Here is a 16733-nt window from a genome sequence, read left to right on the forward strand (position 1 = left end):
CTTAAAAACGGATTGTTGGTTTTGAGTTCTACATCGAACTAAGTGAAGAATCAATTCACCTTGAGTTAAAAAGTTGAAGTGTGTTAATTCACCTATCCTTTGCCTGACAAAGTAATTCAAACAATTACAAAATGTTACCATCAAAAAAGTTACCTGTCATTTCAATGAACAGGAAACAGAAATAGAAAAAACAGGTATTATACTAGCTAAAAGTAATTTCTCCAGAACCATTTTATATAGCTAATAATTATGTTGTTTCCGTTTTATTATTTTTTAACTTTTTACTTTGCTTAACGAATTTAGTTAGCTTTAGCAAAAAAACGTCATGTCCCTACATTAAACAAATACGCTGAGAACAGCCGAAAGATAATGTAAGAGGCCTCCCAAACAATAACCAAAAACTGGGTTACATTTACACGATTAAAAACCTGGAACACAGTTTACATGCAAACAAATCAACCATAGATTTAAAATCCTTTCCCAGCAATAAACCTTTAGATGTTCCAATTCTTGTTTCAAGATTTTATTTTACAACTGAGTTAATGTGAAACTAAAATAAATTTACTACAAAAACTCCACTTATATTGGAAACAAAGAAATAGTTATTGTGGAGATCTAAATTAGGAATGTTATTTGAGTATATGGCAACCGTAACGTTCTTTACTGAAAACAAGATATCCAATCAAACAAAGGTACGTGAACACTAAGGCTTGTATTTTTTTTAACTAAAAGAGCATCTAACCTCGCCTGATAGAAAATGGCGATTAATTTCTGATTGGATAAGGGCAGAAGTGATATACCGTCAACCTTTAAAACTTCCTTTTCTTTTAACATGTAAGTAGTTTGAAAAATAAGTTACATAACAAAACATTTTACGTGTTAAGTAAAAACCGCGACAATAGTATAAAGCCTTAAATAAAGTGTTTTGCAAACATTTGCATGAGTATTTATTATTGAACAACCGTTATTATTGACGGTATGCATACACGCCCTCTAAAATATATCATACCATGTTGGATTCAAACCTCAATATTAGATTTGGGCTCGGAAATAATTGAGCGAAATTCAAATAAGTTTTCTGTTTTTTCCTTTTTTTTTCTTTTTTTAGGTTTTTTTAAAAGTATTCTTTTAAAGATCAAAGTATAATAATATCAAAGTATATCTTGAGAAGCAAGAACAAATCGATATAAAAATAGCGTTTCAGGCTGATTTTTTTTACGTTTCCTCACGCTGTTTACTTTATTATTATCGTAATTAGGAACTTTTTTATTTATTCATCATTTTTTGTATTTTAAATCAACCGTTGCACAGTCGTTTAAAACCTAGTCAAACTTTTTGAGGTCTGTATTGATTTACAAGTCAGAACAGGTCAATTTATTACCCCAGGAAAACGTTGACATATTTGACGGAGACTTTAGTTAGCCGATACGACAAAAAAAGTAGACCTTAATTATATGAATATAAAAAGAAGATTAAAGAAATAATAATATCATATGCTTAAAACAGCATTTCCCGAATTCAGCTTAGCATTTTTTGAACAAAGATGCAGAAAATTATTCTCAAATTTGTAGTAAACTTATTCAACACTCAGATATCTTAAAGCACAAAAAATTAGTTCCCGCCTTTTTCAGGCAAAAAAATAGAACTTCAGAGTAGCAACAAAAACCTCCCAGTCTAATCTGTATTTGCTTGTATGAAGGAGGTTAATTTTTGCGAACTCACTTGTACTTGGCTAAAAGTACACTAGAGATAAGCTCCAACTGTTTCTTTTTTTTTTTACGTGTTTGCATTAAAAACAAACATTTGTATCAAGATTAGACTGAAAGAAATGGCACAAGATCTCACGCAAGATAAAAGGAAAATACAATTCGCATTATTTTCTCGTCCAAATAGTTATTTACAACTGATGTTTACCTAAAGATCACATGCCATCTTCTAGTTGAATGTTCTACTTAGAAAACATCCCTGTTTCGCTCTCTAAACAAGGCAAACACACTACGAATAACAAAAGTTTTCGCTTCTAAAACTCTATTTTTTAGTCTGGGGTAATTTTTTCTACTGTAAAAGCTAATCAAAAGCTTAAAAGAGAAGATGTTTCATCTCTACCAATAGTTTCAACAATAACAGAAAAACTTCTTACTTTTCCCCCCTATTTTAAAATTATAACGCAGAATATTCGTCTTTTCTGGCATGGTAATAATCATAATCAGAAACAAAGGTCTGAAGTTTGCGAAAAATGTCAGTTGTGTAAGGCAAATTGCTCCAGGGTTTACTATACTGTTCACTACAAGTTATATAAGATGTAGTTTATTTTTGCCTTAAGAAGTACCGATATTCCCCAAAACCAGATTAGACCGTACCAGTCTTCATGTGCAATCCTTAAAAGAAGTTAAAGAAAGAAAACACAGAAGTATATTCATCATCAAACTTATATTTAATAATATATACAAAAGTATATTCATCATCAAACTTATATTTATAATTTATAGTTAAATGAAATACTGGCCTATAACTTTCTTTTTTCTGACAAATTATGTCCGTATGCGTTCAAGTTAAAAAGGTTTGTTTTAGAGTGTTTGTTTAGAAAAATCATGAACTTATAGACCATGATAAGACTAACAGCTAAGATTACCTTTTCACGAAAACGCTGCAAGTGCAAATTACACATTCGTCTGGGTGGTATTTTTAACTTTTATTTGTTTGAACTCGGTTGACGCATATCCGGCTGCATCTAATAACAGTTTGTCAATCAAATTGCTCTTATATTTCAGCATAAAAAAAGTATAAAAGGCATGTTGCTATTTAGAAACACATTGCACAAAGTTTGAAGAACAAACTTTTCAGCGATGGGTAAAGAGCTTCTAACCTTTAGTGATCTAACATGGCTGGACAGTAGTCCAGACACTGTTCGAAGTGCTTTTACGAGACAGTATGGGACAACACCTGATGGCATTGCTCTAAACAGTGAAGGTTACTTTGGTTACCACAGTCCGCCAATCACTGAACAGTATGGTCGTCCATGCTACAAACAGACTGGCGAAACAAAAATTACGTTGCAAGACTTAGCTCCTCCTACGGATGCTGTTCTCGGAAACTCTATTGCCAGAAATCGAGGTGACTCGCCGATTACTTTGACCGTAAGCGTTGAAGGCAAATGGAGCGATTCTACAAGCTGGTCAACAAGCACAGAAACAGGAGTAAAAATGTCAAGTGAGTTTGGAGTTGAAGGAGCTTTCAAAATGGGAGGAGAGTTTTCACTTACGGTATCAGTAGGAAAGTCTGGATCCAGCAGTGTGGAAAAGACTTCAACTTCATCTGTTCAAGTAACTGTTCCTCCGCGATCGAAGGTTGTTGTTAGCATGGTTGGTATTATGAAAAAGGAAAAGGTATTCTTCGAGGTTCCAGTCACCGTTGATGGAAGTTTCGGTGCTAACTTTCCTTCAACAGTTCAAGGTCACTACTTTTGGTTTATGGACGCTCGCAGTTGTCTAAATAAGACGTCTGGTGTCATCAAAGGTACGATTGACCACGCCAACGTGTTTGACGTTTCGGTTGAAGTCGGACCAAGTGAGCCTTTGTAAACCGTATTTTGTAATTTTAGAAAATGCTTTAAAGCTAATTTTGTAACTTTATTAAGAGAAAATAGATAATAACAAACGCATAAAGAAAGGTTTAGTCTTGTTTTCAATAAGAAGAGAAACAGAATGTTTAAGGATTTTTAAAACTGGGCAGAAAATCTATATAGAGTCCATGAAACAAACAAATTATGAAGATAGGCGGTTTTATTTTTTCATAGTTATTTTCATTAATATAGTCTGATAAAGTTAAAAACGGCTCATAAAGTTGATTTTCTTCGGTTTTGATAAAGCTTTTGTCAACAACTTGTTACAGCGCTAAAATGCTGACATTTTTAATCGCCGATGACAGATAGAACTTTTAAAATAAATTTTGCGTCTAATATATATATATATATATATATATATATATATATATATATATATATATATATATATATATACATATATATATATATATATATATATATATATATATATATATATATATATATACAGTGGTGGCCAAAAGTCTTGGAACAAAACATTTAACGACCAAAAAAAATTATTTTTGATCTAAAGAATAAATTTTGAAGGTTTGAGGTATATTTTTAAAGAGAATGTTGTTTAAAAAAATAATAGAACTTATTTATTTTTTTATTTATTTTATTTAAAATATTTAGTGAAACATAAATTATGTTGTTCCAAGACTTTTGGCCACCAGTGTATATATATATATATATATATATATATATATATATATATATATATATATATATATATACATATATATATATATATATATATATATATATATATATATATATATATATATATATATATATATATATCTACGCCAATTTTTATCTTTAACAAAAATATCTTGAACAAAGTGGAATTATCAAGCGACAAGAATCTATTAGATATAGAGCTAGAGCACTTCTTGTTTTAACAAAATCTATTGATAACTCTTTGGTTATCCATTCAAAGTTTTGATAGATTTAAGGTAACTTTTATCTATTTGAACTGTAAAAGAGTGACTAAACCAAACTTCCCTTTCTTACCAAGCTTTCTTTGTGAAAAGCAAGAGCTCTTTTTGTTTTTTTTTTCCTATACATATTTTTTGCGTTCATAATCGTTTAAAAAAGTTTACATTTTAATTCATAAACATGTAAAAAACTTGTAGACGAAGAAATTAATTGCGATTCGTCACTTTTCTTTTCAAAACAACAATATTTATATTATACCAAAATTTTTTTGTAAATGCAGCAAAATCCAGTCACTTTTTTTTAAGTTCAATTTTAACATTTTTTCTGTAAAGCGCATCCACATCAGGAAATTAAATTTGATAAAATACTTTAAATTTTAAAAGGTTTTCGCTGATCATTCTTATAAACGTTAGGTAAAGTTGCAAAATTGTGTAAATATAGCAAGTATTACTTAGAATTCGTACTTTCTTTACTATATTGTGCGTTATTTCTTTTATGTAAAAACTCCATCACCTGTTATTGATAACAATTCAAATCTGTTTCTTTTAGTTTTAACTTGACGCGATTAATCAAGGCTTACTCCGTTGAAGCTTGCCTACCTTTCTTGTATACCTTAGGAACGAAATATCCATAAGTTTTTTCAATTGGTCATGCTTGGGGCACATTTGATAAGTTGAATTCATTTTTAAAACAATTGACACCTTTGTCAATCCAATCTGAAGAATCTTTAATGTAAGGAGAGCTTGCTTAATTTGTCCAAATCAAATAGTTAAAGTCATCATGATACTTTTGAATATATGGAAGAAGTCCTTTGTAATGTAAATTCATTAATAAGGATTGGATGTATTGATTGTTACAACTTTTGAAATACAAAACAATTGCTAGGACATAACATGGTCAGAAACAACGGCTGACTTTGTGGACAATTTTTTTGGGAATTTCTTATTTTCTTTAAAAAGAACACTTACTGGACATGTTCCTTGATGATGCTTGAGCAGTATCTAGGTTTTCCAGGAATGGTAGCACCAGCAAAGCGAATGTATTTTTTATAATCAATAACCAGAAGGGATTTTGTATTAAAGAGCTGGTTAAAATGTCTTCTTCTGTTTTTTGCTTTTATTATTTGTTCAATAGTGAATCTGGGATTCTTTTCGCGTTTTCTGTACCGAGTTTTCTTATTTTTTTTACTGACGAATGAATATATGGGTTTCTTTTCTCTAGACCAAGAAGTCGGACGACCAGAGCGTTCTTTGTCTAAAAAAGACTGACCTGTTTTTAAGGATTTTAAGTTAACATCGATTGTTTTTCAAGCTGTTTCCTCTCTTTCGAAAAGATTTGCAATTTTAATTTTTTTTTGTGGTGTTTAAAAAAAATTTTTGAAAGGTTTTAAAATACTCCTCGTTCTGCTGCATTTCTCCTCACTATGTATAAATTTGTTTGAAATACAACAAGTATTTCATAACTTTTTATACACAAGCATTAAACCATATGATTATTTAACAAGTTAAGAAAGGAAATTTTTCGGATAGTTTATGCATCGCGCGCTACAATGATTAACAGAGTAATATTTGCGATTACATGTTATTAAATAGAAATCGTTATTAATCATTATTAAAATAGTAATTCAACACGATTTACAATTAATTGCTTTTACGGAATGTACTTTGTTAATTATCATTCGACTTTACTTGAATAAGGATTTAAATGGCGTTAGTTAATAGTTAATTGCAACTATTCAAAATTGATTAAAACCGAAACAACGTTGGTAAAATAATTCTTTTAACAGCTTGTTAAAAATTGGATTTCACGGAAAAAGTGTCGAATGGACGTAAATTGTTTGTTCCTGAAAGAGAACTCAGGTCGAATCAAGTTATAACAAAACAAACGCTTACTAGAGATTAGCGCAACCATCTTTGATATGGTGAGACATTTTCGAGAACTTTCTTCAAAGGTTCTGTAAAAAAACATTCATTTACAAACGAAAGTAAACAAAGAAATCCCGTGTTTTAGCACTCTATGCGATTTTAAAGATACGAAACATTATTTAGGTTTTCTCGGTAACTTGCTGACATCACTTAGAGTTCATCACAGATCTTGTTTTGTTTATGAGAGAATTCGTTACCTTGAATAGTTTCTCTAGTGCAAAAAAAATTCTTAATGCCTCCTTTTTTAATTGCAAATTCGACGCATAGAAAACAACAAATATTAGGACAGATTGTGCGTCAAACATAATGCAACAAGACTTTAGGGTGAAAAACGAGAGAAGAAGGCGACAAAATAATGACCGATTTTCAAGGTGCCGTTTCTCACTACTGCTAAGCCATGTCAACATAAATTTGATTGATATTTTACGTTATTATTATGCAAAGGTAAAAGTTCTTAATAATTACGTTTCGTATGTTCAAATGTGAAAAAAGGTGGCTGATACGAATCATTTACTGACATTATGAACTCAGCGCAGCCAAAAACTTTTATTGCGCAAGGGAGGGAGGGAGGGGAGGAACTACGTTAAAAAAGTCTGTTAATTCGCGAAACGCCGATTAAGGTTTTGTTGTTCATGCTCAAACAATAGGCGATTATTAAGTAAATCAACTTGCTATTCCAGTCGCTAAGTAATTGTAGCAGCTTTTAAGAAACAGAAACCCTATTTAATTGCTTAAAAACAAAAATCCCAATCACAAATAAGTTACAACTTATTGAAATAGTTTTTTTTCATATCTGATCAACCAAGGAGTTCAAACTGTTATGGGGTTGTTGTATTTGAATTAAACAAAAGCGTCAGAACCCTACTTTTGCAGGCGAAAATTATTTTAAAAGTTCATTTTAAATAAAATTTGGCTTCTCTGAATAAAAGCTGATCATAAAATTTTGCATTTCACTGTTGACCTGAGCTGGATTAAAACTGAAAAAAAAACAGTAAGTACGAGTCGCTTTCAACTTTTTCAGACATTATTATGGGAAATAACAAAGAAAAAAGAAAAAAGAAAATTGTCTATCTTCATAACTTGTATGTTCAGGGACCATATAAGGATTTTCTACAAAGCTTTAAAAACTCTTAAACATTCTGTTTCTCATCTTACTGAAAACAAAACTAAACCTTTCTTTATGCGTTTGTTATTATCTGTTTTCTCTTAATAAAGTTACAAAATCAGCTTTAAAGCATTTTCTAAAATTACAAAATACGGTTTACAAAGGCTCACTTGGTCCGACTTCAACCGAAACGTCAAACACGTTGGCGTGGTCAATCGTACCTTTGATGACACCAGACGTTTTATTTAGACAACTGCGAGCGTCCATAAACCAAAAGTAGTGACCTTGAACTGTTGAAGGGAAGTTAGCACCGAAACTTCCATCAACGGTGACTGGAACTTCAAAGAATACCTTTTCCTTTTTCATAATACCAACCATGCTAACAACGACCTTCGAGTGCGGAGGAACTGTCACTTTAACTTCTGATTTTGAAGTCTTTTCCACACTGCTGGATCCCGAACTTTCTGCTTTAGCCGTTACTGAAAATTCTCCTCCCATTTTGAAAACTCCTTCAACTTCAAACTCACTTGACATTTTTACTCCTGTTTCTGTGCTTGTTGACCAGCTTGTAGAATCGCTCCATTTGCCTTCAACGCTTACGGTCAAATCGATTGACGAGTCACCTCTGTTTACGGCAGTAGAGTTTCCGAGAACAGCATCCGTAGAAGGACCTAATTCTTGCAACGTAATTTTTGTTTCGCCAGTCTGTTTGTAGCATGGACGACCATACTGTTCAGTGATTGGCGGACTGTGGTAACCAAAGTAACCTTCACTGTTTAGAGCAATGCCATCAGGTGTTGTCCCATACTCTCTTGTAAAAGCACTTCGAACAGTGTCTGGACTACTGTCCAGCCATCTTAGATCACTAAAGGTTAGAAGTTCTTTACCCATCGCTGAGAAGTTCGTTTTTCAAACTTTATGCAAACTGTTTTTTTAATAGCAACATGCCTTTTATACTTTTTTATTGCTCAAGTGTAAAAATGATTTGATTGACAAACTGTTAACAGATGCAGCCGGATATGCGTCAACCGAGTTCAAACAATAAAAGCTAAAAATACTGTCAGATGAATGTGAGTTTTGCAATTGCAGCGTTTGCGCGAAAAGGTAAACTTAACTGGAATTCTGATCACGGTCTAGAAGATTATGTTTTCTAAATAAACACTTCAAAACTTAACTTTTTAACTTGAACGCATACAGACAAAGTTTTTTCGAAAAAATAAACTTCTAGGCCAGTTTTTCATTTAACTATATGTTAAACCTGATGACGAATATACTTCTGTGTTTTCTTTTTTTAACATCTTATAAGGACTGCACATTAGATTCCTACGGTCTAATTTGGTTTTGGGGTAAATCGGTACTTCTTAAGGCAAAAATAATCTACATCTTATATAACTAGTAGTGAAAGGAATAGTAAAACCTTCAGCAGTTCGCTTTACACATCTGAAACTTTGCGCTGAATAAATGCCGACTGTGTTACTTGAAACTAACTGCGCAGTGGACTTGCTTTGGGTCATTTCAATAGTGCAGTTTACTTCAGTCTTCTGTTTCTGATTTTGGATAGTTATTAAGCCGGACGAGAAAAGTCTGCATTATAATATTAAAATTGCGGGGAAAATACGAAGTTTTTTTTGTTATCGTTGAAACAATTGTTCGGAATGAAATATCATCTCTTTCAAACTTTAGCCGAAATTTTACAGAAGGAGGAAAAATATCTCTGACTAAAAAGTTAGAGTATCACAGACTTTTCTTTGTTTTACAGTTTGTTTATCTTTTTTAGAGAGCGAGACAGGGATGTTTTCTAAGTGGAACATTCAATTAGAAGATGGCATGTGATTTATAGGTAAATATCAGTTGTAAGTAATTATTTGGGTGAGAAAATACTGCGAATTGTGTTTTCCTTTTATCTTGCGTGAGATCTAGTGCCATTTCTTTCAGTCTATTCTTGATACAAATGTTTGTTTTTAATGCAAACGCGTAAAAAAAAAACAGTCACAGTTTATCTCTAGAGCACTTCTACTCGAAACAAGAGCACTACTAGCTAGGCACAAGAGCGTTTTGCAAAAATGTTCCTTTTTTAAGCAAGCAAAAACTGGCGAGAAAAGGAAGTTTTCGTTACTTCCCTTTATTTCTTGTTTACTGCCAGAAAAGTTTGGACTTCATTTTAGGCCCAATAAGTTATTTTAAACAAAGTTGCTAGAAAGTTTAAACTCATTTTAAGCATGTAAGTTCAAAATATGAGAAGCTGATTTCAGGAAATACAGTTTTACAGCATTTGATATTGATTTTTTTTAAACATTCTTTTTACAGTCATAAAGTTAAGGTCTGTTTTGTTTGCCGTTTCGGCTAAGTAAAGTTTATGTCCAATTTATCAACGGTTTCTCTGTGTAGTTAAGTTACCTGCTTTGCGTGTTTTTAAATTGATACCGACTGCAATAAACTTGACTTGATTTTAAAAGATGATGTGAGGATGGTTGTAAAAATAAGGAATGATGATAAAAACCGAGAAAAGTTTCTAATTATAATTGAAAAAGCAAACAGCGAGAGGAGTGAAATGTGAAAAAATCATTGTCTTTGTTATGTATTTTTAGGTCAATGAAAAGCTATTTTCATTTTTATCGATTCTTGCTACTCAAAATAAACTTTAATATTTTTTTTTATATGAAATACAAAAATCGGTAGGTCACGACTGGAGCATTTGGTTAATTACAGAACGTCACTAGCACCGTTTTGTTTTTTTTATAAAAGTACATGATTAATTGGTTCTTTCTTTTTTCTTTTAGGACATTTTAAAAAGAAATTCAAATAAAAAGGAAAATTTTTTCCGAATCCAATTCGAATGCTGTTTTTTAGGTTTGGATCGAAGAAGACATGATAAGATTAGAGGGTGTGTTTTCAAGCCGACAACAATAGTTGCTGAATATTAATCTTGTTGCTGAATAATAAGTTCGCGTGCAAATGTTTGCAAAACAGTTTATTTGACTTTTATTAGGGTTTTGCTCTATACGTAACACGTTTTGTTATGCAACTTATTTTTCGGATTTCTTTGATTTCTATGAAACCTCCCTCCCCCCACCCTTTTCTTATAAGAAAAGGGGGGGGAGGGAGGTTTCATAGCTTGACGTTAATTCTGTACTAATAAAGCCCGTAAAAATCGTACTAAAGAAGCTCTACTAGGCAAAATTTATGACTCTATTAACTGTCACCCGTTTTCGTGTCACAACCTAGTAGTCTTTTACGATTTATTTCTTTTTCTTTGACAGAAGACTCTAAGAATATTGACGTCTCTTTCTTAATTTTCTTTAGTGTAGTGCGCGAATTCATTTGATAGAGTGTGTTAGTAGTATGAGGGGTGGTAAGGTTAAGGAGGTATGGATACGAGGGTTATATGAAAGGAGTGTATGTGGAGGTTGAGATTGAGTTTGAGGGTCTGGAGATTGTTTGGTTATGATGGGGCAAGGTCTGGGGTTTATTTGGTTTAGACTTGGCAAGTTTTAATCGCTGATGTGTTAAGGTTGTGCTTAGCGTCCTCAGTATTTCCTATTATACAGTATATCTCAATAAACATTCTATAAGTGTGTTATGGTAAAAGCGCTATTAAAATTTATATTTTTAATTCTTTTTAAGCTCTTCTCTATTTTACCTCTCTGTTAAACTCCGTCTTCTCCGCCGTCTTCTCTCCTTCTGTACGTTAAACCTTTTTTTTTCTTTTTTTGAGATTTTTTCAGTTTTTGGTTGTTTTCGGTTGTAATATTTATTCGCCATTTTTTTATATGGCAAGATGAATAATTATCCGTGTCTTTTCCCGGTCGTTGTTTTTGACTAATCTCTTTTCCCGGTTATCGTTATTGTTATTGTTTACATGACGGGTCTTTGTGTTTACGTCTTTTCTCAGTTGTTTTTAACTTTTCTTTTTTTCACTTTATCATTTATTTATATGACAATAAACTCTGGGGAATATTGTCAGATACAAAATCTTTCCTTTTGATACAAGAAAATGTGGATGAACTGTTTTACATCTAACAAAAATTCAATAGGGTTGAAAATCTTTGTTCAAATTTAGTTTCTGATAATGACCAAGTTGAAATCCAACCACCCAGAGTCGGTAAGATACTTCCCTACTACGATTAATTTCAATTTGAAGTGCCTGCTCTCCCTTTACTACTAAGGCCTTTTGCTACATCATCAAGAGCTCTTACTATCGTAGTAATTCTAGTGTCCTCATGAAAGTTGGCGATGGCAAAAGGTGGCCAATCTGCAGCATAAAAAACTCAAAAATCAAGATTCAGAGGCCGTTTCCCAAATCTGGAAGTTGTAAAGATATTTAAACATGTTCTGAAGAGTTAAACTAGAATAAGCTACAATTAACAAGAATTAACAAGAAAATTAACTTTTTTTAAAAAAAAAAATATGCATTTTGCATTTCAGTCTGGTTGTTAATTAACTTTCATCTACCTCATAGTGCTATAATAAGGGAATATTGCTTACAATATCGATAAGTTGTCAGTAAATCGTTTTTATTATTTTCTAAAAGTAACGTTAGAGTTTTTTTTTAAATTTTATGTTATAATTTTAGGTTAATATTATAATTTTATGTTATTATTATAATTTTATAACTAAAGTAGTTAAGAAAAAAAGATAAGCATTATTATCATACAAAACGTCTTTTTTTAAATATTATACATAAAATTTGGGTAAATTTAATGCAAATAAATGTTTTTAAAAGCCTTCCTTACTTACTTCACTTACACCGTCGAGAAAGCTTCCTACAAAAAGACTTTTTCTCATTCATTATTACATGAAACAGAGGTTATCAAAAAACATGATTAGATTTGTTCAGTGAATGAGTCGACAGAACCCAAAATATTTTCAGAAAATAGGCTGTGGGTTTTATTTGTTATCTTGTTATTATAGAAAATATGCCATCATCAACTTACATTGAAAGTATCAATGATGATGCAAATCTGCATGTAAAATTGTAACATATATTGGAATATTGATACTTCTTCTACAATGGCTTCGTCAAAACAACAAGTGCACTTTGAGAAATGCAAGCATCTTGGAAAATATAGTTTCTTTTACAAGAAATTGAGTTGAAGATAAAGAAAAAAATATGACATAAAATGTTTAGTTTTATGATTATGAGTTTCATGGCAGAGAGTTCTAATGGTTTGGTGTGATTCTACTTTATACTTCTAGATAAGCCTACAACTTTTCATCAGAACAATTTTTCATCTTCCTTTTCTTTCATTTCCACATTTTAAAGGCATTAAACTCAAAGTGTTATAAAACTTGAAAGAATGAGTTACCGCTGACGTGTTCGATAAAAATAAACTTTGGAGTAATCTATCAAAACCTACGTAAAATATTTTTAGCCATACAAACAGCGTTGTATTTTTGTTAGTAGTCCATTTACTTTTTGTGAAAAGAAGATCTACCTAGTTGAGGAATTAGAACTAGAAACATTTGAAGTGTATTCGGTTTGGAAAATTGCGATCCTTTTTTCAATGGTACCTCTGCTGTTTCAGTTGCACCTAAAACTTTAGTTGAATTTTCCACAATAAAGTTGATAAAGAAATAAAATCTCTTAACGCCGCATCAACTTAAACTTGAAGGGGTTCGGATAATAAGTAAATTTCAACCTGAGTTTTAAAACTGCTTTCTAGTTTTTTCAGCCATAAAATCCACATAATGAGATAATAAAAGTTATTTTAGTATGATACACTGAACTTTAATAGTAAGAAACTCTTGTTTAAGGTCATATTGAATTTAAGAAGGCGGATAATTTACTTGCTCTTGTTTTTCTGATGACAGGCCGATTAGAAAAGCAAGAGCAATTAAAGAGTAGAAAAAAGGGTTGTTTTGAAAAAGGAGTATTTTAAAAGGCTTTTTTTGAAAAAGTTAAAGATAATCCAAAGATTGGGATCGACAAAAGGCGTGCCGACTATGCTGTGGTAAACAAGACCTTTGATAATTTTGTAAACTGAATGAGGTGGTAGATATGTAAAAAAAAATAAACTTTAAAGTTTTAAATTTTAAATTTAATAAAAGAGCTGATTTGCCATTCGGAAACGTTAACGAGTTAACGAGAAACTTGAAAATACTCTTGCAATCTTTGAAAATCCAGCAATGTTTTGAAGGCCACCACCATTAGCGGCTGGCTTCCTCATATACAGTTAAATGCATTTTTTTATTGATAGCATACATCTATGTATATATAGAGAAATGCATAGATATTTACTGTATATCTATTTTATTTTTTTCTGTAGCGAACAAACTAAATATATTTTCAGCAGAGCTTAACATATTAACTGGTACAAAAACCTCATATTTTAAAGATGCTCCACTGCTGAATGGTTATCAAATGGCCTCAGAGTTGAAAGATGGTCCAAACCCTAAATGGTTATAATGGCAAACTGAAGGTGTTTCTTAGGTTTTTACATGGTGGACCAGGAGTTTTTTTATTTTGATGCAAAGTTTAGATTATAAGTTTTGTTTGATGCTTAGATGACAAATTTTAAATAACAAAACTAGAAGCATTGACACAAAACAATTAGAAGTATTTAGATATCCAATATTTAGATATTTATAATTAGATTGGATCGTTTTCAAAAAGAATGACTTTAGTTTTGTAAACTATCTAACGTTTTCATTATTGCTCAGAACGTTAAAAAATGGCAACAAAATGACGCAATCCTGTTAATTCAATATTCTAAAACTATCAAAAGACATGCGTAAGAAAGGAAAATTACTTATAGAACTCTTAAAAAAATAATCCAGAAAAGATAAAGACATGCGTAAGATAGGAAAATAACTTATAAAAATATCAGAGAAACAATCCAGAAAAGATATAGACATGCGTAAGAATGGAAAATTACTTATAAAATTAACAAAATAACAATTCAGAAAAGAATAAGACATACGTAAGAAAGGAAAATTACTAATAGAACTCTCAAAAAAAAAAAATCCAGAAAAGATAAAAGACATGCGTAAGAAAGGAAATTTACTCATGAATCTGACGTTTGTACTTAGCTGCGCAGATCACAAACTTTAATGGTATTAGAGAAACTCGTTCTATTGTTTGTGACAAATAGATCGACAATGGAAAGACAAAGTTTTCTTTATTTCATTGCGTAAACTTTTTTTGTTCATCTTATTTAAATCTTAATAAAATTGGTTGATCGTTAAATAAAAAGTAACATCATAAATTACATAGGGTCTAATTTTCAAATGAAACATTTTTAAATTTAGAACGAAATTATTTTATACCTTCCATGTTCTAAAAGTAAGCAAACCACTTATAAGAAGATTAGCACTCAAAACAAAAAGAAAACTTTATAGTATTTCAAAAGTTACCTAACTCTCTCTCTCTCTCTCTCTCTCTCTGGTGTGGAGTGACATAACATTTGCGTCTCTAAAAGAAGGAATTACAAATTTTTTTTTTTTTTTAAGTTTACAATGCGGTAACGAAAGTTTGCATTATCATGCTAACTCTGTAATTATGCATCTCCTGTTTTTCTGGCTGTTCAATATAATTCTTTTATTTAACTCCTCTGACGCATATCCTGTTGCATCCATTAATAACTTATCAATAAAACTACTGTTGTATAAGAGTTTCAAAAAAAAAAAGGTTTTTCATTTACAAAGAAATTGCACAAAGTTAGGAGAAGAAAGCTTCCGAAATGGTTCAAGAACTTCTAACCTTTAGTGATCTAACTTGGCTGGACAGTAGCCCAGAAACTGTTCGAAATGCTTTTTCAAAAGTGTATGGGAAAACACCTGATGGCATCGCTCTAAACAATCAAACTTATTTTAACGGAGTTAGCCCAGCAATCACTGAACAGTATGGTCATCCTTGCTACAAAAGGACTGGTGATACACAAATTACGTCGCAAGATTTGTCTCCTCCCAAGGATGCCGTTCTTGGAAACAATACTGCAGTAAACCGAGGGGACTCGCCAATTACTTTAACTGTAAGTGTTGAAGGCAAATGGAGCGATTCTACAAGCTGGTCAACAAGCACAGAAACAGGAGTAAAAATGTCAAGTGAGTTCGGAGTTGAAGGAGTTTTCAAAATGGGAGGAGAATTTTCAGTAACGGTATCAACAGGAAAATCAGGAACCAGCAGTGTGGAAAAGACTTCAACGTCATCTGTTCAAGTTGTTGTTCCTCCGCATTCGAAGGTTGTTGTCAGCATGGTTGGTATTATGAAAAAGGAAAAGGTATTCTTCGAGGTTCCAATAATCGTTGAGGGAATGCTTGGTGCTAACTTTCCAGATAGAGTTCAAGGTCACTACTTTTGGTTTATGGACGCTCGCAGTTGTCTAAATAAGACGTCTGGTGTGATTAAAGGTACGATTGACCACGCCAACGTGTTTGACGTTTCGGTTGAAGTTGGACCAAGTCAACCTTTGTAAACTGTTTCTAATAATTAAAGAATTTAATTTTAGGTTGTTTTTGTAATGTTATAAAGTGAAATAAGTAATTATTTGTGATTATTGAATAAAGAGCATTTAAAGAATCTTCTACTGAATTAATTAAACTGCTGGAAAAAAAAATTATGCGAGGGAAACGTTTGACAACGAAGTGCAGAATCTAAAATTACTTATCGTTTGTAAAAATTATTGCGCACCTATTAACATGCACCAGTAAATAAAGGACGATAAAAGAGTTTTTTGGTACAGATCTTTTTGTGTATCTAGCTGCAAAATTAAAAAATAATTTAACTAAGAAAACGAAAGATAGCAAAATCACTAACGTTTTAATCATCCGTAATATGTTTGTTATTATACCACTCTTACCCCCACCCCTACCCACCCATTCACACCTCCACCCCCACCCCCACCCCCACCCCCAATTGTTTATCGAGATGACTATTTTAAACCACTCATCTTGAAAAGCATTTTGAACTTGCGAGCCTTTGAACTAGCAAGACTTTTGAACTAGCAAGACTTCTTCCATAAATTTCAATTCCAGACAATCAGGTTAAATTTTTTGCTGAAGACTTGTCGGCATTTTTATTGCAAATGATTTTTAAAGAATTTTTCTATAGAGATATTGCAAATTTTCTGATTTTATTGAAACGGGATTAATTTTTGGTGCCTATTATTGTTATGTGGTACAAATAGTTTGTTATAATTTAAAATTTAAAAAAAATAAATCA

The 16733-nt window shown here is 31.7% G+C and overlaps 1 protein-coding gene and 2 pseudogenes across 3 annotated transcripts; 2 read left to right on the forward strand and 1 right to left on the reverse strand.

Annotated features, from left to right (window-relative positions):
• The first annotated feature begins 2780 nt into the window (after positions 1–2780).
• Positions 2781–3669, forward strand: LOC145183997 (hydralysin-2). Its single transcript, XM_080059530.2, has one exon. It carries the CDS (start codon positions 2847–2849, stop codon positions 3579–3581), a length of 735 nt encoding a protein of 244 aa, XP_079915656.2. The 5' UTR covers positions 2781–2846; the 3' UTR covers positions 3582–3669.
• A 3972-nt stretch (positions 3670–7641) lies between these two features.
• Positions 7642–8544, reverse strand: LOC145184392 (hydralysin-1 pseudogene; annotated as a pseudogene). The gene has a single exon (XR_016454091.1). The product of XR_016454091.1 is annotated as a hydralysin-1 pseudogene (transcript).
• Positions 8545–15143: 6599 nt separating this feature from the next.
• LOC149886435 (hydralysin-2 pseudogene) lies at positions 15144–16091 on the forward strand (annotated as a pseudogene). Its single transcript, XR_016454092.1, has one exon. The product of XR_016454092.1 is annotated as a hydralysin-2 pseudogene (transcript).
• Positions 16092–16733: the final 642 nt, after the last annotated feature.

The sequence above is a fragment of the Hydra viridissima genome, unplaced genomic scaffold (genome assembly GCF_058129835.1).
Source record: "Hydra viridissima isolate aposymbiotic clone 2 unplaced genomic scaffold, HvirCarnegie_v1 scaffold_7, whole genome shotgun sequence".
Classification (NCBI taxonomy): Eukaryota; Metazoa; Cnidaria; class Hydrozoa; order Anthoathecata; family Hydridae; genus Hydra; species Hydra viridissima.